The 27201-nt window shown below is 39.8% G+C and overlaps 1 protein-coding gene across 4 annotated transcripts in view; it reads left to right on the top strand.

Moving 5' to 3' along the window:
* EHHADH (enoyl-CoA hydratase and 3-hydroxyacyl CoA dehydrogenase) overlaps window positions 1-27201 on the top strand; it is a 95631-nt gene that overhangs the window by 53377 nt on the left and 15053 nt on the right. For all 4 annotated transcript variants that reach the window (XM_063621936.1, XM_063621938.1, XM_063621935.1 and 1 more), the window contains one exon: window positions 10160-10264. In XM_063621936.1, coding sequence (XP_063478006.1) covers window positions 10160-10264 — 105 coding nt within the window. The remainder of the gene's footprint in view (window positions 1-10159; window positions 10265-27201) is intronic.

Raw genomic sequence — 27201 nt, 5'->3', positions numbered from 1 at the left:
AGTCTCTGTCGCCAGGCTGGAATGCAGTGGAGTGATCTCTGCTCACTGCAACCTCTGCCTCCTGGGTTCAAGTGATTCTCCTGCCTCAGATTTACCATATATTTGTTTGTAAGACATTAAAGAGACTTTCAGTTGAGGTAAGTTTAGAAGAAAGAACGTATACAACAATATATTTCAAACAGATATAGCTAATAATAAGAATTTCGGTCAGTCATTTTACTTTTTTGTGCCTTATTTTCTTTATAAATGTACCTAGGAGTAGTACCTACCATATGGTGGTGTGGTGAAAGTTGGATAAGTTAATACATACAATGTCCTTAGGACAGCCCTACACATGGTAATAACTCTATAATTGTTAGATATATATTATTATTATTTATAATTTTTTTTTGAGATGGAGTTTTGCTCTAGTTGCCCAGGCTGGAGTGCAATGGCGTGATCTCAACTCACCACAACCTCCGCCTCCCAGGTTCAAGCAATTCTCCTGCCTCAGCCTCCCAAATAGCTGGGATTACAGGCATGTACCTCCACACCTGGCTAATTTTTGTATTTTTAGTAGAGACAGGGTTTCTCCATGTTAGTCAGGCTTGTCTCCAACTCCTGACCTCAGGTGGTCTGCCTGCCTCGGCCTCCCAAAGTGCTGGGATTACAGGCGTGAGCCACTGGGCCCGACCTATTTTTTTTTTTTTTTTTTGAGATGGAGTTTCACTCTTGTTGCCCAGACTGGGATGCAATAGTGTGATCTGAGCTCACTGCAACCTCTGCCTCCTGAGTTCAAGCGATTCTCCTGCCTCAGCCTCCCAAGTAGCTGGGATTACAGGCATGCACCACCACGTCCAGCTAATTTTGTATTTTTAGTAGAGTCGGGGTTTCTCCATGTTGGTCAGGCTGGTCTCGAACTACCGACCTCAGGTGATCCACCCGCCTTGGCCCCCCAAAGTGCTGAGATTACAGGCGTGAGCTGCCACGCCCAGCCAGGTATATATTATTATACCCAAAGATCTGTCTTTTTTAGTAAAAGAGGGAAATTGAAGAAAAATGAGATGAAGATATTGGTATTAGACTATATCCTGAAGAACAGACAATAAAAAGAGCACAAGCTTTAGAATCAAAGACCTGGCTCTGACTCCCAGCTCTACCACATATAAATAATATGCCTTGTGCGACTTAATTTTTATTTATTCATCCAGCAATTATTAATTTTCTCTCATATGCTGGGCCCTTTTCTAGGCATTAGGCCTATAGTAGTGAACTGAACCAACAAAATTTCTGCCTTCATGGAGATTATATGAAGAACAGAACAATAATCACAACAATAATCATCATTGTCATATTTCATCAATTCAAAAATGTCCTTTTCCCCACAGCTTTCAAAGTGAGATGACTCTCAGATTCATTGTTAAGTCACGGTTTAATTTACACTTTTTTTTTTCCTAGTTTCTGTGTCAGGAATTTGGGAGCAGCTTACTTGGGATATAGCTCAGGGTTTGTCATGAGATTGGAGTCAAGACACTGTGACTAGGGCTGTAGTCATCTGAAGGCTTGACTAGCACTGGAGGATCTACTGTCTTTCTTTCTTTCTTTCTTTCTTTCTTTCTTTCTTTCTTTCTTTCTTTCTTTCTTTCCTTTCTTTCTTTCTTTCTTTTCTTTCTTTCTTTCTTTCTTTTCTTTCTTTCTTTCTTTCTTTCTTCTTTTTCTTTCTTTTCTTTCTTTCTTTTTCTTTCTTTTCTTTCTTTCTTTTTCTTTCTTTTCTTTCTTTCTTTCTTCCTTTCGGTGATGGAGTTTCACTCTTGTCACCCAGGCTGGAGTGCAGTGGCACAATCTTGGCTCACTGTAACTTCCATCTCCTGGGTTCAAGTGATTCTCCTGCATCAGCCTTCCTGAGTAACTGGGATTACAGGTGTGTGCCACCACACCTGGCTAATTTTTGTATTATTAGTAGAGACAGGGTTTCACCATGTTAGCCAGGCTGGTCTTGAACTCCTGACCTCAGGTGATCCACCTGCCTCAGCCTCCCAAAGTGCTGGGATTACAGGCGTGAGCCACTGCGCCCAGCCTGGAGGATCTACTTTCAAGATGACCCAGTCACACGGATGACTAGATGGTGCTGACCTTGGCAGGAGGCTTCCTTTCCTATGTACGGGGACCTCTCCATAGAGCTTCCTGAGTATTCGCACAATGTGACAGCTCGCTTCCTCCAGAAAGACACCACAGTGTCTTTTATGACCTAGCATTAGAGTCACATGCCATCTTTTCTAAACTCTCCTATTGGCTATGCAGGTCTTCTCTATTCAATATGGGAGGAAGCTTGAATACCAAGTGGTTAGACTTGCTGGGGGTCACTTTGGAGACTAGCCACCACAACTGTATGCACACACATATGCCTACCTATTATATAATTTAGATAGATAGATAGATAGATAGATAGATAGATAGATAGATAGATAGATAGAGATAAGTGCTAAGAAAACACAAAACAGAAAGGGAGAGATATAAAATGTTAGGAATCGGAGGTGAATTAATATTTCAGGTAGGGTAGCTGGAAAAGGCTTCCCTACAAAATGACATCTGAGTAAAGACCTGAAGACGATAAGGAAGCTTGTTATGCCAATATCTGGAGGAAGAAATCCCACATAGAGAAAATAGCAAGTACAAAGCCCTGAGGCAGGGACATGCTTGGAATGTTCAAAGAACAGCAAGAAGGTCAATGTAACTGGAATGAAATGAGTCAGGGGAAAAGTAGCAGAGGATAAAGCCATATCTTGTTGGGCTTGGAAGGTTATAGAAAGAACTTTGACTTTTCTTGTGAATGAGGAAGAAAGGCATTGGAGTGTTTCAAGCAGAGGAGTAACATGCTCTCACTTAGGTTTTTAAAAAATCACTCTGGCTGTTGAAAATATACTAATTGGAGACAAGGACAAAAACAGGAAGACCGAGGGCTGCTATCATAAAGGGAGAGATGATGGGGGCTTGGATCTGAGTGGTGGCAATGTAAATCATAAGATATGGTCAGATTCTGGAGATATTTTGAAGGTAGAGCCAACAGGATTTTGTGACAGAGCAGATGCTAGATGTGAGAGAAAGAGGAGAGTCAAGGATGATCTAATGGCCGGAGTGAGTGGCTGGAAGGATGGTGCCATCACTAAGACTGGGATTTCTGCTGATAGAGCAGGTTTTATGGAAGTATCACAAGAGCTTCATTTGGGACATGTTAAGTTTGAGAGGCCTGTTACACATCCAAGTGGAGATGTCAAATAGACAATTGGATAGACAGGCCTGGGGTTTAGGAGAGAGAGGTCTTCTGAACTCCTCTAAGCCTCTGTTTTCTCATCAGTAAACAACCAAATGGTTGTTTTAAGGAATAATGAAATAACGTGACATGCTTCTGATATAGTGCCTGTTAAACAGACCACATTTCATAAATGGTATCTGGCCCCCAAAGATGTCCATATCCTAATTCCCAGAACCTGTGAATATATTATGTTACATTCAAAAGAACCTTTGTCCGTGTGATTACATTAAAGATCTTGAGAGGGAGATTACCCTGGACTATCTAGCTTAGCCCATTTTATCACAAGGGTCCTTATAAGAGGGAAGCAGGAGGTCAGAGAAGAGAGAAGACGCTATGGGCTGGCTTTGAAGACAGCGGGTGAGGTCACAAGCCAAGTAATGTAGGCAGCTTCTAGAAGCTGGAAAAGACAAGGAAAACATTCTTTCTTATAGCATCCAGAAGGAACACCTTCTGCTGACCTATTTTAGACTTTTGACATCTTAAACTATAAGATAGTAAATGTGTGTTTTAAGCCTCTAAGTTTGTGGTAATTTGTTACAGCATTAATACGCTACTAATACGAAAGCTATTAGTAATCACGATATTCAGAATCCTGCTTTGGTTTGGAAAATATTTTTTTTCTTTTTTTTTTTTTTTTTTTTGGTGACAGGGTCTCATTCTGTCTCCCAAACTGGAATGCAGTGACACAATCTCAGCTCACCACAACCTCCACCTCCTGGGTTCAAGTGATTCTCCTGCTTCAGCCTCCCCAGTAGCTGGGATTACAGGCACATGCCACCACACCCGGCTAATTTTTTGTATTTTTAGTAGAGACAAGGTTTCACCACGTTGACCAGGCTGGTCTCAAACTGCTGACCTCAAGTGAGCCACCCGCCTCGGCCTCCCAAAGTGCTGGGATTACAGGTGTGAGCCACCGCGCCCGGCCGAAATTTTTTTTTTCTAAGAAAGGGTGTTAAAGAAAAAGATTAGTTAAATTGTGAAAGTTGAAGATTCCCTACTGATGTGAATGAGGAAAAAAAGTGCCAACCTAATAAGTAAATAGGTTGAGATGGCTAACCCTTTCTGATCTTCTGAAATCCATAAGAGAGGTAATTCTGGAAAGTAGAGTGATTACAACAGCAACCTCCTCCACAATTTCCTTACAATGCCATCTGAAAATGAACGAATCTTTAGCAGTAACCACAAAGGATATGCTGATCATATTGCAGTTCGTTCGCTGATGTTCTCTGTCCAATCAACTGACAGGACTGCAGTGTCCTGCTCCTCTTTCTGTTTTATTTTCTAGGCACTGCCCTCTTTGTTCACAGAAAAGCATAGAAAGCTCTGCTGTATTCTCATAAAGCTTGGCCCCAGCCCTGATGAGTTTCTCTATACTCATTCACAGGACAGGCTTTGAGCTCTAGACTTTGGTGGGATACCTCTTACTACCCAGAATACTGTGGGAGGAAAGAGGAATTGGGAGTAACATCTTTATCCTGCCTGCCTTTTAGTTGTAGGTCCAGGTAGGTTTTCTCTATATATTTTTTAGTACTGGCACCTCAAGGCTCTCAGGCAGAAATAATTAATATCAGCAAATATTGTTCTATGACCAAAAGAAACACACACAAAAAAATTCTTAAAACTGAAACAACTACAACCCTAAAACCTACGAAAATATTTTATGACTTAAAAAAAAGAAACGTAAACGTCTGTCTGCTGAAACATTAAAGAAAACAAAAAATTTTAGAAAACTCACATTATTCTAAATTAGAAAAGAAAATATTTTGTTAAATAAGAACACCATATTTAAAATCAAAACCTTAGCCAAAATAATATCTTTTTGAAGCAATAAAAAGATATGATAGGATAGATTACAGAATCAACAACATAGAGGATAAAAAGGGACACATCAAAAGAATTCTGAAGAATTTAACAAAAAGATAAATAAAATGTAAATGAAGATAGCAGACATGGAAGATACATAACAGAGATCTCTGCTTTGAATAATAAGTGCTCCCAAAGCACAAGGCAAAAAAAAATGAAAGCAATAACCAAAAGAAAAAATAGAAGAAATTCTTCAGATATTAAATAGCATCGGAGATTTTACTTTAACAAGCATGCCGTTTTCCTGGAAAAACTGATGAGGAGATAATTCTTCGATGTGTCTTGGTAAAGATTTTAAACTTCCAGAAAATAGAATCCCGCAAGCTTCCCAAGGATAAAAACAAATAAAACGAAAGGTTACTTTCAAAGGAAGTAAAATTATACCAGCCACAAGTAAATGCTGTGGAACATTCACATACAAGGATGCTATGTAATATTTATGAAGAATGATGATCTAAATCTCAAGTTTCTTAAAGTGTGGTCCAGGGACTCTTGGGTGTGGCCTAAGACCTTTACAGAGTCCTTGAGATCAGATCTATTTTCATAATAAGACATTACTTGCCTTTCTCACAAATGTGTAGTGGAATTTTCCAGAGACTGTAATATGCCGTGTGATATCACAACAGATTGAATGCAGAAGCAATAGGAGAATGAGAATGCAGCTGTCTTCTGTTAAATCAGACAGTAAATAAATTTGCAAAAATATAAAACAATTGCACTCTTCTCACTAATTTTTAAATTTTTTATATAATTATTTTGCATAAAAACATGTATGCTAACATGCAGTGAGTTTATTATTTTAAAATGAACTAATAAAAAAACATTTTTAAAGCTTGCAGTGATTTTTCTTTTTTTTTTTTTTCCGAGATAGTATCTCCCACTGTCACCCAGGCTGGAGTGCAGTGGCACGATCTCGGCTCACTGCGGCCTCTGCCTCCCGGGTTCAAGCACTTATCCTGCTTCAGCCTCCCAAGTAGCTGGGACCACAGGCTCGTGCCACACCCAGACAATTTTTGTATTTTTAGTAGAAACGGGGCAGGGGGCACCATGTTGGCCAGGCTGGTCTCAAACTCCTGACCTCAGGTGATCCTCCCGCCTTGGCCTCCCAAAGTGCTGGGATTACAGGTGTGAGCCACCATATCCGGCCTTGTAATTTCTACACCCAGACAAAAGCTTGCAGTTTTAATTTCTAATACAGTAAATATTGATAGATATAACCTACATAAACACAAGCTTTTTGGAGTTCTCTCAAAGGGGTCCTAAGACCCCTTTGAGAACTGCTAGTAGAAATCCATATCTTTTGACATAGAAACCATGATATAAAATTGTGTATACATTAGCCAAATTAGAAAATCATGTGAGGCGGGCCGGGCATGGTGGCTCACGCCTGTAATCCCAGCACTTTTGGAGTCCAAGGCAGGTGGATCATCTAAGGTCAGGAGTTTGATACCAGCCTGGTCAACATGGTGAAACCTCGTCTCCACTAAAAATACAAAAAAGTAGCCAGGGGTGGTGGCGTGCACCTGTAGTACCAACTACTCGAGAGACTGAGGCAGGAGAATTGCTTGAACCCGGGAAGCAGAGGTTGCAGTGAGCCGAGATTGCGCCACTGCACTCCAGCGTGGGTGACAGTGAGACTCCATCAAAGGAAAAAAAAAAAAGAAAAAAAATATTGTGAGGCTATATGCATTAAAAATGGATCATTCCTTTAAATGGGGGGATGATTTTATAAATCTGTAGTGTATAAAAGGAGAGTTAGACCAGAAATATGACATTTATTTCCTTCAATAAATCAAGTTAGATATTGTTTTAATTTATAATGGTATAATAAGTACAATTTAAAGAATGTGAACTATTTTAAATATGTAATGTCAAACTCATAAAAGGATGCTTAGGATCCAACCTACTACAGAAATTCAAAGCACATGAGACAATTTATTGTGCAAAAGACAAAATAGGAAGCAAAGAAGCCTAAAATATAGGAGGAAATCATAATAGTGTGAAATGAGTCTGTAAATTTGAGGGTTTACAGAAACTTAAAGCATATGGGGGAATATTGAATAATTTTGTGGCCCTATTTGCAGTATTGCCTGAAACCAAGATTATTGGAAGAAATCAGGAAAACTGGCTTTGACAAAAAGAAAGAAAATGAACTAGGATTGGCCTTTTCCCAAAGCACTGCTTAAAGAAACATAACTATTTTTAACATGCAGAAAAGAGGTAAAAACAGTAAGAATATGATGGGGTTTTGATTTGCATAGAAAAGGTCACAGTGAATTAGAAGAAAGCTAACATTAGAATTATACACCTGTCTTTTTAAGTAGTCTGCACAATTTTAGGAAAACCCGAATATGACATTTGGAAAGAGTTCCGTGTGGAAAAAAATTATAAAGGTTAGAAAAGAAGCTATCAAGAAAATTGGAAGAAATTGAGATTACTCAGGTTGGAGAAGAGAACTCTCAGCCTCAGTTCCCTTAGGGCACACAGGGTTCTTATTAGAGCCCATTGGACAGTGGTTGTCATCTACATTTACGACGTCATAAGAAAAAACAATTTTAAATTACAGCCTAAGAATCTGGATTGGATATACAGAGCCATGCCTTTAGATCCTTAGTTCTTTGAAACAGGATAAAAGTCCAGCTATGCATCATTGAACAACGAGATATATTCTGAGAAATCATTAGGCGAGTTTGTTGTTATGTGACCATCGTGGTTTACTTACACAAACCTAGATGGTATAGCCTATTACACACCTAGGCTATATGGTATGGCCCATTGTTCCTAGGCTACAAACCTGTACAGCATGTTACTGTACTGAATACTGTAGGCAATTGTAACACAATGGAAAGTATTTATGTATCTAAACACATCTAAACATAGAAAAGGTACAGTAAAAATATGATATTGTAATCATATGGGACCACCATCATATATGTGTTGTTGACAGAAATGTTATTATATGGTATATGACTGTACTTGGAATCCCATTGACTCTGTTAGAATAGTAGTGGTACTCTTCCAATTTTGTGAAATCCAAGCCAGAAGAAATCATTACAGCTAAAGAAATTTTTAGTCCATCTGGGAGTAGCTCACATTCTTCCTGCTTAGTTGACCTCAAAATCCTTTTCTAATAGTATCCAGGTTTCCATGTCCCATTTTGCGTTTGCTTGGTTCCCTTAACCCAGGTAGGCTGATTCACTCTCTCCTTAACGAAGTGATTTTATACACAGGATACTTGACCCCGGAAACCACTTATGTACTTCCTACCCTACTCCTTACTCCAGGAGGAGATCTGAAAGCTTGTTGTCAGAGATACTTCCAGAAAACTGCCCAAGTACTGCGTTTCAAAGAGACACCTACCAAAAAAAAAATTCACTGAACTTTCTACCCAATCAAGAAAACTCCTTTGTAGTTCTCTGAAGCACTAATAAGAACCAGGAATGGAGGGTTTGTCTCCGATGGCATCCACCAACGCTGTAAGTGCGGTGAAGACTGTGGAAGTGTTGCCACTAAGACAGATTTGATGGTTGCTTTTCAGAAAGCAAGATGGTTCTGGCAAGAAAGCAAGCAACGTGTCACTGTCTCCTTCCTTCTGACCCTGGGATAGGGGATGCTGATGTCCCCTAACTCTTACCTCAGAATATGCAGATCAAATTGCATATTTACAACTGGTGAAGAACTGTCAAGGCAATTTAGGAATGGTGCAAACCCTCATCAAACTTCTATATCCCCTATTGCTGACATTCTGTACTGGAGGATGCCAATGGCATGATTGGACACTAAGTGTACCAGCACCACCACTGCCAGACACTAGATATTGGCACCTGTGAAATGAGATTTAACCTGTTGCTGCTGCTTAGTGTCACTAACTCCAAGCTAAAAACCCTCAACAGAACACTTAGTTCACTAACTGAGGTCACGGGCCACACTCCAGCTGCCACAGTCAAATTGTCAATTGTCTAATCATCTGTGTCCTTTTCAGCTTCTGTAGTAGGAGGCAGGGCTTCAAAGCTCACACAATAGCAATTCCACAAACTAAGGGAGCAGTTGAGATGCTGGGTAGCCAAAAACTGGCAGAAGTCCATCTCATTTGTCCTGTGTAATTATAATTATACCTTATAGAATGTCAACTTAATTTTTTTCTCATTGAACTAACTATATTTATGTCTGGAGACTATCTTTTTTAAAATTTTTCTCTCTTTTTTTTTGTTTTTGTTTTTGTTTTTGGAGATGTAGTCTAGCTCTGTTGCCCAGGCTGGAGTGCAGTGGTGTGATCTCAGCCCAATGTAATCTCCACCTCCTGGGTTCAAGTGATTCTCCTGCCTCAGCCTCCTGAGTAGCTGGGATTACAGGTGCCCACCATCATGCCCAGCTAATTTTTGTATTTTTAGTAGAGACAGAGTTTCACCATGTTGGCCAGGCTGGTCTCGAACTCCTGACCTCAGGTGATCTGCCCGCCTCGGCCTCCCAAAGTGCTGGGATTACAGGCGTGAGCCACCGTGCCTGGTCCTTTTTTTTTTTTTTTTTAACCAACCACAGCCAGTGGTGTGTGCTAGGGATGAGGTAGATACTATATATTACTCGGCTGCTACTACTTCTATTATTATTATCAAAAACTAAACATCTCACATTTCTATAGAGATTTGTAGTTCATAAAGTACTTCTATAGAGATTTATAGACTATAAAGAGAATCTATTATTCTCACTTAATAATCAGAATTACTGAGATAAGCCTAATTATTGCCATTTGCCAGTGAGGAAATTGTGGTCCTCGTGCAGTTCTTCATGGTCACACAAATAGTGGAAACTAGAGCTGGAGCTTGAATCCAAGTTTCCTGGTTACCTCAGTGGTGATCTTTCTACTCTTTCAGTCAGTGTGGTTCTTACTTATTTTATTCAATAATAGATATTTATATCTAGACAGACAGCCTTTCCTACTAGAGAGAGTAATGCTTTTGCTTTAATCTTACCTCGTTCTTTGATTTTTGTTGTTGTTGATTTCAGGAAGACATATTTTAGCAGATGAAGCACTCAAGCTGGGCATTCTAGATAAAGTTGTGAACTCAGACCCGGTTGAAGAAGCAATCAGATTTGCTCAGAGAGTTTCAGGTAAGAAGATAATAATAAAAATAGCCAAACAATGTAAACAAAATACATGTTCATTTAAATAAGGAACTCCTAAATATCTTATGGTACATCCATGTGATGGAATATGATACTGCTTAAAAATGAATGAGAAACTGTGTGTACTGATATGGTATGAAGCCCATGATACATTATTAAGTGAAAAAAGCATTATTGTATATAGTGGTTTGCCATTGGTGTAACAAAAAGGAGGGGTGGGATAGAATATGGGGAAAATGTATATATATAACTGTTTATGCATAAAATATTTCTGTAGCGATTCACAAGAAATGTTTAATGGCTGCCTCTGGGAATAGGGCTGGTCAGCCAGCAGAAGCTACTGGAAGGAGACTTTTCACTGTTTACCTTGCTGAAGCTTTTTAATTTTTTATCACATGAATGTTTTTTCTGTTAAAAAAGAGGGACTCCTCCCTAACTAATTTTGTGAGGTCAGCATTGTCCCGATACCAAAACCTGCCAGAGATACAACAAAAAAAACCAAAACTTCAGGCCAATATCCCTGATGAACATTAATGCAAAAATCGTCTATAAAATACTGGCAAACTAGGCCGGGCACAGTGGCTCATGCCTGTAATCCCAGCACTTTGGGAGGCCGAGGCGGGCAGATCACTTGAGTTCAGGAGTTCAAGACCAGCCTGGCCAACATGGTGAAACCCTGTATCTACTAAAAATACAAAAATTAGCTGGGCATGGTGGCGCACACCTGTAATCCCAGGTACTTGGGAGGCTGAGGCATGAGAATTGCTTGAACCCAAGAGGCAGAGGTTGCAGTGAGCTGAGATCGTGCCACTGCACTCCAGCCTTGGTGACAGAGCGAGACTCCATCCCAATTTAAAAAAAAAAAAAAAAATATATATATATATATATATTTACTGGCAAAATGAATCCAGTATCACATCAAACAGCTTATCCACTACGATCACGTTGGCTTCATCCCTGGGATGCAAGCCTGGTTCAACATACACAAACCAATAAACAATTTATCACATAAACAGAACTTGACAAAAACCGCATGATTATCTCAATAGATGCAGAAAAAGACTTTGATAAAATTCAACATCCCTTCATATTAAAAACTCTCAATAAACTAGGTATTGATGGAACATACCTCAAAATAATAAGAGCCATTTATGATAAACCCACAGGCAATATTATACTGAATGGGCAAAAGCTGGAAGCATTCCCTTTGAAAACCGGCACAAGAGAAGGATGCCCTCTCTCACCACTCCTATTCAACATAGTATTAGATGTTCTGGCCAAGGCAATCAGGCAAAAGAAATAAAGGGTATTCAAGGGCTGGGCACAGTGGTTCCTGCCTGTAATCCCAGTACTCTGGGAGGCTAAGGTGGGTGGATCATGTGAAGTCAGGAGTTCAAGACCAGCTTGGCCAACATGGTGAAACCCCATCTCTACTAAAAATACAGAAATTAGCTGGGCATGGTGGCAGGTGCCTGTAATCCTACCTACTTGGGAGGCAGAAGCAGGAGAAATGCTTGAACTCAGGAAGCAGAGATTGCAGTCAGCCAAGATCACGCCACTGCACTCCAGCCTGGGTGACAGAGTGAGACTTCTAAAAAAACAAAAAAGATATTCAAATAGGAAGAGGGGAAGTCAAACTGTCTCTGTTTGCAGATGACATGATCCTATACCTAGAAAACCCCATCTTCTGAGCCCAAAAGTTTCTTAAGCAGATAAGCAACTTCAGCAAAGTCTCAGGATACCAAATCAATGTGCAAACATCGCAAGCATTCCTATATACTAATAGTAGACAAGCAGAGAGCGAAATCATGAATGAACTCCCATTCACAATTACTACAAAGAGAATAAAATGCCTAGGAATACAACTAACAAGGGAAGTGAAGGATGTCTTCAAGGAGAATTACAAACCACTGCTAAAGGAAATTGGAGAGGACACAAACAAGTTGAAAAACATTCCATATTCATAGATAGGAAGAATCAATATTGTGAAAATGGCCATACTGCCCAAAGTAATTTATAGATTCAGTGCTATTCCCATTAAATTACCATTGACATTTTTCACAGAATTAGAAAAAAAACTACTTTAAAATTCATATGGAACCCAAAAAGAGCCCATATAGCCAAGACAATCCTAAGCAAAAAGAACCAAGCTGAAGACATCACACTACGGACTTCAAACTATACAACAAGGCTACGGTAACCAAAACAACAAGGTACTATACAAAAACAGACACATAGACCAATGGAGCAGAATAGAGAACTCAGAAATAAGTCCGCACATCTGCAACCATCTGATCTTTGACAAACCTGACAAAAACAAGCAATGGGGAAAGAATTCCCTGTTTAATAAATGGTGCTGGGAGAACTGGCTAGCCATATGCAGAAAATTGAAACTGGACCCTTTCCTTACATCTTATACAAAGATGGATTAAAGACTTAAGTGTAAAACTCAAAACTGTAAAAACCCTAGAAGAAAATCTAGGCAATACCATTTGGGACACAGGCATGGGCAAAGATTTCATGATTAAAACATCAAAAGCAACTGCAACAAAAGCTAAAATTAACAAATGGGATCTAATTAAACTAAAGAGCTTCTGCGCAGCAAAAGAAACTATCATCAGAGTGAACAGACTACCTACAGAATGGGAGAAAATGTTTGCAATCTATCCATCTGAAAAAGGTCTAATATCCAGAATCTACAAGGACCTTAAACAAATTTACAAGAAAAAAACAAACAACCCCATTAAAGAGTGAGCAAAGGACATGAACGGATACTTCTCAAAAGAAGACATTCATGCAGCCAACAAACATATGAAAAAAAGCTCAACATCACTGATCATTAGAGAAATGCAAATTTAAATCACAATGAGATACCATCTCATGCCAGTCAGAATGGCGATTATTAAAGTCAAGAAACAACAGATAGATGCTGGTGAGGCTGTGGAGAAATAGGATTGCTTTTACACTGTTGGTTGGAATGTAAATTAGTTCAACCGTTGTGGATGACAGTGTGGCGATTCCCCAAAGACCTAGAACCAGAAATACCATTTGACCCAGCAATCCCATTACTGGGTATATACCTAATGGGATACAAATCATTCTATATTATAAAGATACATGCATGTGTATGTTCATTCCAGCACTATTCACAATAGCAAAGACATGGAATCAACCCAAATGCCCATCAATGATAGACTGGATAAAGAAAATGTGGTACATATACACAATGGAATACTATGCAGCCATAAAAAGGAGTGAGATCATGTCCTTTACAGGGACATAGATGGAGCTGGAAGCCATTATCCTTAGCAAACTAATGCAGGAACAGAAAATGAGATACCACATCCTCTCACTTACAAGTGGGAGCTGAGCAATGAGAACACATGGACACAGGGAGGGGAACAACACATACTGGGGGTTGTTGGCAGAGGGGAGGGGGAGGGAGATCATCAGGATAAATAACTAATGGATGCTGGGCTTAATATCTAGGTGATGGGTTGATAGGTGCAGCAGATCACCATGGCACACGTTTACCCTATGTAACAAAACTGCACATTCTGCACATGTATCCCAGAACATTAAAAAAAAATTAAAACAACCAAGCAGACAAACACTTCAGTAGATTGAAGACAGGCTGTGCTCATCTGTTGTGTTGCTATAAAGAAAAACCTGAGGCTGGGTAATTTATAAAGAAAAAAGGTTTAATTGGCTTACAGTTCTGCAGGGTGTACAAGCATGGTACCAGCATCTGCTCAGCTTCTGGTGAGGTCTCAGAGCTTTTACCCATGGTTGAAGGTGAAGCAGGAATAGGCACGTCATATGGCAAGAGAGCAAGAGAGAGAAGCATAGAGGTCCCACACTTTTTTTTTTTTTTTTTTTTTGAGATGGAATCCCACTCTGTTGCCCAGGCTGGAGTGCAGTGGCGTGATGTTGGCTCACCACAACCTCCGCCTCCTGGGTTCAAGTGATTCTCCTGTCTCAGCAACCCGAGTAGCTGGGACTACAAGCGCACACCACCATGCCCGGCTAATTTTTGTATTTTTAGTAGAGACGAGGTTTCACTATGTTGAGCAGGCTGATCTCGAACTCCTGACCTCGTGATCTGCCTGCCTCAGCCTCCCAAAGTGCTGGGATTACAGGCGTGAGCCCCAAACTCTTTTAAACAAGCTGATCTCTCATCAACTGAATGAAAACTCTCTTATCACCAAGGGGATGGTACTAAACTGTTCCTGAGGGATCAGCATCCATGACCCAGTAACCTCCCACCAGGCTCCCACCTCAGACACTGAGGATCACATTTCAACATGAGATTTGGAGGGGACACACATCCAAACCATATCACAGGCTCTATAATTTACCGCAGTAAAGCTGTGGGCCTTGAGAACTTCTGTCTCCGCAAACTGAGTTATGTCCTTCTCTCAGCGGTTTCTTACTTTATGGACTCGGGATGTTCCTTTCAGAGTTCTTTCAGTGGCACTCCTAGAGCTTTTTTTGTTTATTTCTTTTTAAACAGTTTTTCAGTCTATGGAGGTTGTCAGCTTTAAATGAGCAAGATGGAGAGGGTAAAAATTGCCAGAAAAAAATAATTGGGAAGAGTATTGGGTTACAGGCAGAACAGAGTGCTGGTCTCCCGCTTGGTGGCAGGCAATGGCCCAGTGTCATTCAAAGGCATTCTTTTGAAGGAGTCATTCTTTTGTTGACCTTGGCAGAGACCAAACACTTTCCTGAAATAATCTTTCTTTTTTGTGGCTCTAGCCAGTTACTGTTTCAATGTGAAAGTAAAAGCTTGAACTGGAGAGGTGAGGAACAGTGGGGAGAAAATAATGGAGACCCCTAAAGAGAATCAGCAAGTCCTTGCCCAAATAGAAATAAATTTCCTATTATTTTTCTCTGCCTTTCAGGCAACCTTCACTGTGTTTTCATCATTGTGCTTCCCGAGGGGGCTTATTGTTTTGTTAGAAGTCACTTGATAGACACACAGCAAAGGCTATTTGCATTTGGAGGTCCCTAAATTATTCTTTGGTTTGCTAAAGATAAATGCATGTCTGTCATTCACATCTGTAGTTTTAGTTTGTAAAGTTCTCAATTTCAACAGGAAGTTCTTTTCCTTAAGTGATTTCCCTAGATTCTGATTTGAGAATTAAGTTACTTCAAGAAATAGATGAGGTTCATGATCTAGGAGACCTGGATTCAGGTCTCAACCTTAGCTACATTTATAAAATGGTCTGGTTATAACTTTAATTTATTCACAATTTAAAATTAATTGTAAACATTAAATTTAACATTTTTACTTTATAAAACTTACAAAATAGTGTTTAATCTCAACGACGTTATACAGTTTGTCCACTTGGTGGCATCCAAATATTGAGGCACCATTTGCTTTAAACCTGTAATTCACCTTTTAACACTTCAGGGCTTTAGACAATTATGTATTACTATTTTAAATTATAATCATGAAGACTATATAGAAAAATGTAAAATTGTGATATACAAATGTGTAGAATATAAATGTACATGTATTTGCAATTATACAGTATATAATCGTGTATAGAGTGATGATCATTATCTAGAGTATGTATGAGTACAGATACAAATGGAAAGGAAATAAGCAAAAATGAAAATGTTAGTTTTTCTCCAAAATTTCTTAAGTGATTTTTTGCTTTTGTTTTGTTTTATTCCCCAGCTTAGGTTAAGTTAGTTTTCTCAAACATTTCTAAATCATTTTTGGTTTTGTTTTTATTTTTTCCAGCTTTATTGAGGTGTATGTAATTTCTACATATAAAATTCATGCATTTTAAGGGGAGAGTTTGGTGAATCTTGGTAGTTGTTTACAGTTGTGTAACCATTGCCACAATCAAAATATAGTTCTATCACCCTAAAAAGTATTCTCATACCCCTTTCCCATAAATCGTTTTTTCTTCCCCTTGGCCACAGGCAACCAGTGACCTACTTTCTGTCATCGTTTTATGGTTTTTTTAGAATTTCATATGGATGAAATCATGCAGTGGTATATAGTCTTCTGTGGCTGGCTTTACTCTGCATAATGTTTTTGAGAGCCATTCCTATTGTTGCATGCATTAATATTTTGTTCCTTTTTATTGACTTGTATTCCACATTGTGGGTAAACCACAATTTGTTTATCCATTATCAGTTGATGGACATTTAGTTTGTTTCCACTTTGGGCCCACACAAATCTTTTTTTTTTTTTTTTTTTTTTTTTTTTTTTTTTTTTTTTTTTTGAGACGGAGTCTCACTCTGTCGCCCAGGCTGGAGTGCAGTGGCGCAATCTCGGCTCACTGCAAGCTCTGCCTCCCGGGTTCACGCCATTCTCCTGCCTCAGCCTCTCCGAGTAGCTGGGACTACAGGCTCCCGCCACCACGCCCGGCTAATTTTTTTTTTTTTTTTTTTGTATTTTTAGTAGAGACGGGATTTCACCATGGTCTCGATCTCCTGACGTCGTGATCTGCCCGCCTCGGCCTCCCAAAGTGCTGGGATTACAAGCGTGAGCCACAGCGCCCGGCCCACAAATCTTTGTAGACATAATTTTTCCTTTTTCTTGGGTAAATACCTGAGAATAGTATTGCTGGGTTGTAATAAGTGTATGCTTGACTCTTAAATACTTTTTAAAATTTATTAATAAAAAATCAGTGATTTAAAAGACACTGATTTTTGCCAAGCAGATCAGAACAGATGGAAAAAATACGGTAGATTGAGTTTAAATAAGCTGTCATTAGAATGCTTGTAATACAGCCTATCTAGAAGGCAACTGGACAATCACTTATAAAGGCTTAAAATTACTCATACCTTTTGACTTAGTTTTTCTGTTCTTAGGAATTTACCACAGAGAAATAATCACATAAATACACAAAGATTTGTATACAGTAATGCTCACTAAAGCTTTTAGATTATCGTAAAATATTGGAAACAACTCAAATATTTAGCCTTGGGAAATTAATTATGTAAAAACAATAATCTCAAAGAACTAACTCCATTCAGGTATTACAACTTCCATTTTTAAAGAAAGTTGAAGAACTCGGAAAATTGCTTACATATAGTATTAAGAAGAAAACAGCCAGATAGAAAATTTTACAAGTGTGTGCGTGTGTTCTTATACGTATTTGCATAAGGAAAAAACTATAAGGCGATGTAACAAATTTTCAGTAGTGGTTGTATTTGGGTGGTAGGTAATCTAGACTCTTGATTTGAAAAAAAAAATTATCTTTTCCTAATATCTGAGTCATTAAATTTACCCCCCACCCAAAAAAAAAGGGATGCCTTTGGGAGGCCAGTGTAGAAAGGATGCAGTCTGTTAGAGAAATGGGCTCGGGACTGGAGGTCAGGAGAGACAGAGCTCTCAGCCTTAGCTACAGGGACCTTAACAAATCACCTTTGGGGCTTTATTTCATGTATTTGTAAAAGAAAGGGTTCAACAAAATTAGTTGGTTTCAAATCATGTTCTGAGACCCCACAGGCTACAGTGGTTGGGTGCCTAGTTATTTGTCCTTGCAACAACTCAAGCAAGGTTTTGGGGTGTAATGCCTGTTTTGGGGTTTAGTGATTAGAATCCCACGGAAAGCCTAGGACTTTACTGTTTTTTCTTTTTTCTTTTCTTTTTTTTTTTTTTTTTGAGACGGAGTCTCGCTCTGTCGCCCAGGCTAGAGTGCAGTGGCGCGATCTCGGCTCACTGCAAGCTCCGCCTCCCGGGTTCACGCCATTCTCCTGCCTCAGCCTCTCCGAGTAGCTGGGACTACAGGCGCCCGCCACCGCGCCCGGCTAATTTTTTGTATTTTTAGTAGAGACAGGGTTTCACCGTGGTCTCGATCTCCTGACCTCGTGATCCGCCCGCCTCGGCCTCCCAAAGTGCTGGGATTACAAGCGTGAGCCACCGCGCCCGGCCTTTTCTTTTTTAAATGAGTTCCACTGTTTGCAATCCTATGATTTCTTGGTGCTGCTTTGTAATAGACAAACGCTAGAGATCAAGGTAGAGAAAAGGACAGATCAACCAAGGATTAACTCAGAATCTTATCTGCATTTGCCATTTATTCTCTTACCAAATTTGTAGTTTAATGAGGCCTATTTATTTTGCCTTTCATTTTCATTTGAGGTCTTGTGCCTATCTTTTCTTTTTGTGCTTCCCCACTTTCCTCTTTTTTCTCTTTCTTTTTCTTTTTTCTTTTCTTTTTTTTTTTTTTTTTTTTTTTGAGATGGAGTTTCGCTTTTGTTGCTCAGGCTGGAGTGCAATGACATGACCTCGGCCCACTGCAACCTCCGCCTCCCGGGTTCAGTCAGTTCTCCTGCCTCAGCCTCTAGAGTAGCTGGCATTTCAGGCATGCGTCACCACACTCAGCTAATTTTTGTAGTTTTAGTAGAGATGGTGTTTCACCATGTTGACCAGGCTGGACTTGAACTCCTGACCGCAGGTGATCCACCCGCCTCTACCTCCCAAAGTGCTGGGATTACAGCCGCAAGCCACTGCACCCAGCCTCTTTGTTTTAAATACAGTTGTTAGTGTGTGGTCATTTAGCAGAACAAAATTGATGGATTAACTTGAAGGAAAGTTTCCACAAAAATTCAATATGTTAATTACATTAAATATACATGCATTTATTAGAAATCTGTAGTTATGGAAAGCTAGAGCAATTGTCTTGATCTGGAGCCATGGTCCTCAAACTTCACTATGCATCAAAATTGCTTTTTGGTGGGCTTCTTAAAGCATAGTTAGCAAGGCCCCACTCATTACTTTCTGATTAATTAAATCTGGGGTGGGGCCCAAGAATTTGTATCTCTAACAAACATGCTTCGGTGATGTTGATGCTGTGTTCTGGGGACCACACTTTGAGAACCATTGATACACAGAGAACAAGGGTAAGAAAGGAGATAATTTTTGCTAGTTTTGATTTTTTTACACCTGACATGCAAACACTACCTATAACCTTTTTTTTTTGGAGACAGAGTCTTGCTTCTTCACCCAGGCTGGAGTACAATGGCACAATCTTGGCTTGCTGCAACCTCTGCCTCCTGGATTCAAGCAATTCTCCTGCCTCAGCCTCCCAGGTAACTGGGATTACAGGCACATGCCAGCACACCTGGCTAATTTTTGTGTTTTTAGTAGGGACGGGGTTTCACCATGTTGACCAGTCTGATCTCAAACTCCTGACCCCAAGTGATCCACCTGCCTCTGCCTCCCAAAGTGCTGGGATTACAGGTGTGAGCTACTGCACCTGGCTGCTATAGTCTTAAAGATATTTTTATAAATCAGTTATGAAAGGCATGGTTAAAATACATCCACATATGGTTGCACAACCTTGTGAATATTCTGAAAAACACTAAACTATACACTTTAAAGTGGTGACTTTCGTGGTATGCAAAGTCTGTCTCTGTCTTAAAAAATACATGTAAAATTTTTGTATTCCCTTTTCCCATTTGTAACCATATTCCAATTATTCAGCCTATTCTCACTCCCACTGCTCAAATGTTTGCTTTAAAACAACAACAACAACGAAAGAAGAAGATGAAGAACATTTATTTAGTTTCTACTTCTTATAGGAAAGGAGGGAGAAAAGGGAATTTCCAATGGTTAATGTTCCAATCAGCACTTTTGGAACCAATTATGGGTGGGAAGGGAGTGTAGAAGGTTAACATACCTAAAACGCAATTTGGGACTTAGCTGCACATTTCTCTACAAACTTGACACTGTATCCTGGTGAGTTGACTGTGGAAGTTCATTAGCTTTATGCATTTTAATGTTCGTATTCTATGAAGCCTCCCAGACTACTGCAGTGCAATGGATATAGCAGTGCAATGGATATAGCAGTGCAATGCAGAACTACTTGGCCAAACCAGATTGCATTGGCTAAACTAGGGAGAGGAGCATCCTGTAAAATGCTATATATTTATTTGCACATGCATGTGGCTAGCAGCCTACCTGTTTCTGAACTAAGAACTCCTGTTCTCATGTGCATGTTTCTGGCATGACGCTGGATGTGTGTGCTGTTATTCAAAGACCAAGAGACTACAGACTCTCTCTCTCTCTACCTTCCCCAGCTAGAATGGGCACAGGGAATTATCCAGCTGGGAGTCTCAACTCTGGAACCTAATGCTCCGTTTTTGTCTCTATAATGAACCCTGGTCCTTTTCCTGTGGCTGTGCTGGGCTGTGTTAGCCACTTTTAACAATTCTAATTCTGCCTAAAAACCTTGGTCTATTTGTTCTTTTGGAGTTGTGGCTTTTAAAAAACCTTAGTGGTTTTATTTGTCTTTCTCTTCATTTTATCTTCTTCACTTTGTAATTTAGTTTTACCTGCTGCGAACATTTATATGAACACGTTTCAAAAGAGCAGAGTGACCTGCCTTACATAGGAGGCATACGCACATGTCTAAATTGAGCTTCCTTTTTACTTGCTAGACAATTTCTGTGGGTCACCTTCTTGAAGCCTGTTAATGTGCAGTTATTCTGTCTGTCCTTTGCAAAGCTTTTATGATGGACACAGCTTTCTGTTTATCAGGGTTAGAGAGAGAGAGAGAGAGAGAGAGACAGATTCCTTGATGTCTGTGTTCACGCTTTCCGTGAACCGCATGTTGAGTCTCTCTTTAGCTTAGGCAGAGAAAATCTTTTCCTGCCATTATAGCAGAAGAAGGGAAAATAATCACCTCCTTTTCTTCCTTCAGAAACGTGACTCACTTATCTTTTTTATCAAAAATGTCATAGAATACCTCATAGAACTAAGAAAAAATGTGAATGGGTCAAGGAAAGAATTCAATTAATAGTATATTTGAATCACTGACTAGTTTCTTTCCTCCCCATTTCCCTTGGCAGCCAATGCTGATGCTGACATACTGACACTTGCCTCTCTTATTGTATAGGTACTGCTGAGTGACTTGAAAACTACCAAGTATACAATAAATACACTTTGAAAACAACTGTACTTATAGACCCAAAGGGGAAATTCTGAATATCTTATAACTGAAGTTGTAAGATAACAGCATCCTTAGTTACAGCTGCAGCAAGAAAGAGATGGGAAATCAAGCAGGGAAAAACCATCTATGATTATGCCCGAATCCAAAATTTTCCAGTGGATATGCTTAGTTTGGCCCTAGGACTGGTCTAGACAAGTGCCTTGGAGAGCTCCCAAAATGCCCATATGCAGTCTGCGAGGTTTTCAGTGTCCCCGGGATAATAGGATTATGCTGATCAGAAATAATTACTGCACACCATTAAGCAGGCTTTCTTTTCATTTCGGTTTTGTTCTCTTCTCTCTTTTTCTCCCCCGTCTTTTCTTTTCAATCTCTGGCCTAAAATGAAATTGCCAGGAACTGCAGCTGTCCTTGATTCAGTGGTGGACAACACTCTCTGCTCTTGGGGCTCCCAGAGGCCATGCCTTAAAATCAGCTTCGGGACTTTTCAAGAATAGTCTTACTAGGCCCCACCTTCAAATATTCCTTTTTTTTTTGAGACAGAGTCTCACTCTGTTGCCCAGGCTAGAGTGCAGTGACACAGTCTCGGCTCACTGCAACCTCTGCCGCCCAGATTCAAGCGATTCTCCTGCCTCAGCCTCCTGAGTAGCTGAGACTACAGGCACCCACCACGCCTGGCTAATTTTTGTATTTTTAGTAGAGACAGAGTTTCACTATCTTGGCTGGGCTGGTCCTGAACTCCTGACTTCGTGATCCACCTGCCTCGGCCTCCCAAAGTGCTGGGATTACAGGCGTGAGCCACTGCGCCCGGCAAAGATTCTTAACTGAATCTATGGTGAGGCCTGGGCATGACTACTCTTAAAAAATTCAACAGTTAATTTTGAGGTATGATGTGGGCATCTGAACTTCATAAACTCTTCAAATAAATCTGATGTGTGCTATGATGTTGAGAAGCACCCCCAGGAATGCTGGGAACAGAGGTAGTATCACAAGACAGAGATCTAACTCTAAGATATCCCAGCGCTGTCTATGCCCTGTTACATGGCATAGATTGCACCAGCAGCCCAGCCTGCCTTTCCCTCCACTTGTGCCTCCATGCTCTTGTTCTCTCCTTCCTCTCCCCATCGTCTATTCTTGTTTTCCTTTAGGTCACCGGCACATTAAATCATCTGTAGACCCTGGGGGAGTCCCCATTCTTCTCTGCTGAGTTTGCTTTCCCTTAAATTGAGGATTGGGCTAACTCTTTGGGTAACTGAGCAAGTAATTGGCATATTGGATACAGTTCATGTTTTTTAAAGTAGTAGGGTGAGAGGGACCACATGCCTATAACCACTGTCTTCTCTCCATTCCTGAATCCTAATCTTTAACATCATATGGGAAATCATTAATTAAGAAACTCATTCTTTCCAACACTGCTTACTAATCAAGCATTAAGAAAATATTCTTGTCTCTTTGATTTAAAAAGGAGGCTGAGATTATACAGTATATCTATATTACCATGTGCACATGATTACATCCAAACCTTACTCACGTTCCCTTGCACACGCCTAACACACCAGTGCCAGAGGGGCTCAATGCCAGATGGGCTTATGTTCATATGTATTTTTATGGTGAAACTGCTCTGGTATAAGCCCTGGTAGGCTTTCTGTCTAAATAACTAAGATGTACATTTTTGATAAAATGGTTTTATTTTTTAAGAGATGCCAGTACGTTATAGAAAACAACTTCTGGTATAGCTGAAGTTTTGGTAACTATAAGTTGTTATGAATTTATTATTTTATGAAAACTTTAGAATCATTCTGTAAAGTTATTTTTTAAAATAGTACCATAAGGATTCTTATTAAAATTTCATATATAATACATATGGAAAATATTTATATTTTTATGCTATTAAATATTTATATCCAGGAGCATGGGGCTTTTCTGTTTTTATTAAGGTCTTGTTTTATGTTCTTCAATAAAATGGTATAGTTATCTTCTGAAAGGTCTTGTACCTTTCTTGATAAATTCATTTCTAGATACACTTTAACAGCTTTAATGAGGCGTGATTTGCCTTATAGATTGTGCAGCCATCCCCATAAATCAATTTTAAGACTTGTCCACTCCCACAAAAAGTTGCTTCATGCCCATTACCACTAACTCCTACTCACATCCCCAGCCCTAGGCAACCACTGATCTGTCTCTATAGATTTGCATTTTTTGGACATTGGATCTAAATGGCATCATACAATATGTAATGTTTTGCATCTGGCATCTTTTAGTTAGCATAATGTTTCTGAGGCTCATCTGTATCTGTATTGTAGCATGTATCAACAGTTTGATCCTTTTTATTGCTGAATAATATTCTATTGTATGGCTCTATCAAATTTCTTTATTCATTCAGCAGCTGATGGATGTTTGGATTGTTTCCAGATTTTGCTATTATAAATAATGCTGCCATGAGTATTTGTAGACAAGTTTTCTTTATGGCATATGCTTTCATTTCTCTTGTGTAGATTCCTGGGAGTGAAATTGCTGGGTTGAACAATCAGTTTATGTTTATCTTTTTAAGAAACAACTGTTTTCCAAAGCAATGTGCTGTTTTACACTCTCAGAAGCAATGTGTGAGGCTTCCAGTTTCTCTACATCATCACCAACATTCAGTAGTGATGTCTTTTTATTATAATCATTCTAGTAAGTCTAACTGCATAACAAATTACCCCAAAACTTAGTGGCTTAAAATCAAACATTATTCCACAAATTCTGTGGGTACAGAATCCAAGTGTCCTAGGTCCTCTGGCTTTCAGATTTCAAACAAAGCTACAATCAAGGTGTTGGCTGTGGCTGTGGTCATCTTGGGTTGATTGGGGGTCGGGGGAGAATCTGCTTTCAAACTCACTCAAGCAGTTGTTGGTAGGATTCAGTTCCGTATGGGCTGTTGTACTGAGGGCCTCAGTTCCTCACTGACTGTGGGCTGAAAGCCTCCCTCAGTACTTTGCCACGTGGGCTTCGCCACAGGATGGCTCACAACAGGGCAGCTGGCTTCCATCAGAGTGCCCAATCTGAGAGGGCAAGAAAGTATGAACAAGACTGAAGCCAGAGTCTTTTTATAACCTAATCTAGAAATGACAGCCCACTTCTTAGAGGCTGTCTACCACATTTGTTGTGGTTTTAATTTGCATTTCCTTAATGACTAATGATGTCGAGCATCTTTTCGTGTGCATATTAGCCATTCACATATGGTCCTTGATGAAGTATCTGCTCAAGTTTTTGCCCGTTTAAGAAATTACATTGTTTACGTAATTATTGAGTCATAAGAGTCTGTTACATATTCTGGAAACAAGTTCTTTATTTGATATTTGATGTGTCAATTGTATTTTCTATTGCTGTGATAACAAATTACCACAAGCTTAGCAGTTTAAATCATCCGAAATTATTTTCTTAGAGTTCTGTAGACTAGAAATATTGTAGAGGCCTCCCTGGGCTAAAATCCAGGTGTCAGCTGGTGCACTCTTTTCCGGAGGCTCCGGGGAGAAACTGTTTCCTGCTTATTTGGGTTGTTGGCAGAACTCAGTACTTTGCATCGTAGGATCAGCGTCCCCATGTTCTTGCTTGCAAACTTGCGACCTTGTAAACTAAAGGTCAGTCCCAGCTTCTAGAGAACGCTCCATTCTTTAGTTCTTGGTCTCCTTTCCTCATATTCAAAGCTGTATCAGTGCCAACAGGTCGAGTCCTTTGCATGTTGCATTTCTCTAACCCTTCTTCCTTCTTGAATCCCCCTCACCACAGTCAGGAAAGATTCTCTGCTTTTAAGGACTCATATGATTAGATTGCACTCACTCAGATAATACCGGGTAATATCCCTATCTCAAGGTCTAATTTTTTTTTTTTTGAAATGGGATCTCACTCTGTCACCCAGGCTGCAGTGCAGTGGCACAACCTTGGCTCACTCACTGCAACCTCTCGGGCTCAAATGATTCTCCCACTTCAGCCTCCAGAGTAGCTGGGACCACAGGGGTGCGCCACCATGCCCGGCTAATTTTTTGTATTTTTGGTAGGGACAGAGTTTCACCACGTTGCCCAGGTTGGTCTCAACCTCCTGAGCTCAAGCGATCTGCCCACCTTGGCATCCCAGAGTACTAGAATTACAGGCGTGGGCTACTGCACCCAGCCAAGGTCTTTAATCTTAATCTCACCTATACATCTCTTTACCATGTGAGGTAATACATTCACAGATTCTGAGAATTAAGACATGAACATTTAGGGGGGTGTTATTCTGATTACCACACAAGTATTTTCTCCTAGTCTGTGGCTTGTCATTTCATTTTTTTTTTCTTTTTTTTTTTTTAGAGACAGAGTCTCGCTCTGTCACCCTGGCTGGAGTTCAATGGTGCGATCTCGGCTCACTGCAACCTCCGCCTCCCAGGTTCTAGCAATTCTCCTGCCTCGGCCTCCCGAGTAGCTGGGATTACAGGGGCACACTACCATGTCCAGCTAATTTTTTTGTATTTTAGTAGAGATGGGGTTTCACCACATTGCCCAGACTGGTCTCAAACTCCTGAGCTCAGACAATCCACCCGCCTTGGCCTCCCAAAGTGCTAGGATCACAGGCGTGAGCCACCGCACCCGGCTGTCATTTCATTTTCGTATTGATATCCTTTGAAGAACAAAAGTCTTTAATTTTTATGAAATCTGATTTCTTGTTTCTTTTGTACGTCATGCTTTTGGTGTTGTATCTAAGAATACTTTGCCTAACCCCAAGGTCCTGAAAATTTTTTTATATTTTCTTCTAGGAATTTTTATAGTATTAGTTCTTTAATTTAGATTTGTGACCTATTTTCAGTTGATTTTTATATATGGTGCTAGGTAAGGACCTAAGTTTTGTTTTTTGTTTTTTTTGTTTGTTTGATTGTTTTTGGCATGTGGATATCCAATTATCCCACTATGATTTGTTGAAAGACTCTCCTTTTGAGGATTTTTTTCTGGACGATTATTATCTAAAGTGTGTTGTTGCTTTAGGGTCACAGTATGCTTGTGTGTGTCTGTTACCATGTCACTGTGGTCCTCCGCTGAGTGCCCTTAGGGGACTAGAATCTTTCCAATAAATCACATTTGAGATCATATGAGTCAGCGTGCAGTGTAGCCCACACTTGAGAGTGTGAATTTATGTGCACAGTCACTTTGCTCTGGGTGGAAGTAGGTTATAGTTGACTTTCTCTGTGCTTGTTCCTACAGCCCCCCTTTTCATATGTTGCTTGATCTCCCTATTCCTGCTTGGTGCTTACACATCTCAGACCCTTTAGCCAAACCCTTGCCAATAACAGTATTTTGGTTCTCAGTTCTGTTCCCTCTGGTTGTGGAGCCTTTGAATAAAAATATACACAGCTAGTTAGTGGGATTTAGCCGGAAAAGGTGACCTTCCAACCTCACGTCAACGTCTGGCTCCTCAAACAGTAGCTTGGCAGTAAGGCAGGGAAGTTGTTTTCTCATTTCTCACTGAGCAGATTGTGAATATTTCCATATGGATTTTCTATTATTAATGTTGCTCCGATTCTTTGTTTTAAAATTAAAATTCTGAATGTGGAAAAAAGAGACTCTCCTTTCTTCCATTGAATTGTTTGGACACCTGTGTTAAAAATCATTGGCTATAATTATAAGAATTTATTTGTGAACGCTCAATTCTCTTTCATTGATACGTATGCCTATCCTTGCATCAATATCACACTGTCTCCTTTTCTAGGTATTCTAAAGTTTTTGTTACTATTAGGAATGGAGTTAAGGTTATTTTGAATCTAAAATATTCACTCAATAATAGACACTAGGGTCTTTACTACAGGGGAAGGGAGGGAGGATGGAAAAGGTTGAAAAACCAACTTTTGGGTACTATGCTCATTACTGGGGTGACAGGATTATTCATATCCCGAGCCTCAGCATCGTGTGATACACCCATGTAACAAACCTGCACATGTATGCCCTCAATCTAAAATAAAAGCTGAAATAATTTTTAAAAATTAATAAATAAAATATTAA

The sequence above is a fragment of the Symphalangus syndactylus genome, chromosome 17 (assembly GCF_028878055.3).
Source record: "Symphalangus syndactylus isolate Jambi chromosome 17, NHGRI_mSymSyn1-v2.1_pri, whole genome shotgun sequence".
NCBI lineage: Eukaryota > Metazoa > Chordata > Mammalia > Primates > Hylobatidae > Symphalangus > Symphalangus syndactylus.
Note: the sequence above shows the minus strand (reverse complement) of the source record. Positions and strands in the feature narration are given on the sequence as shown.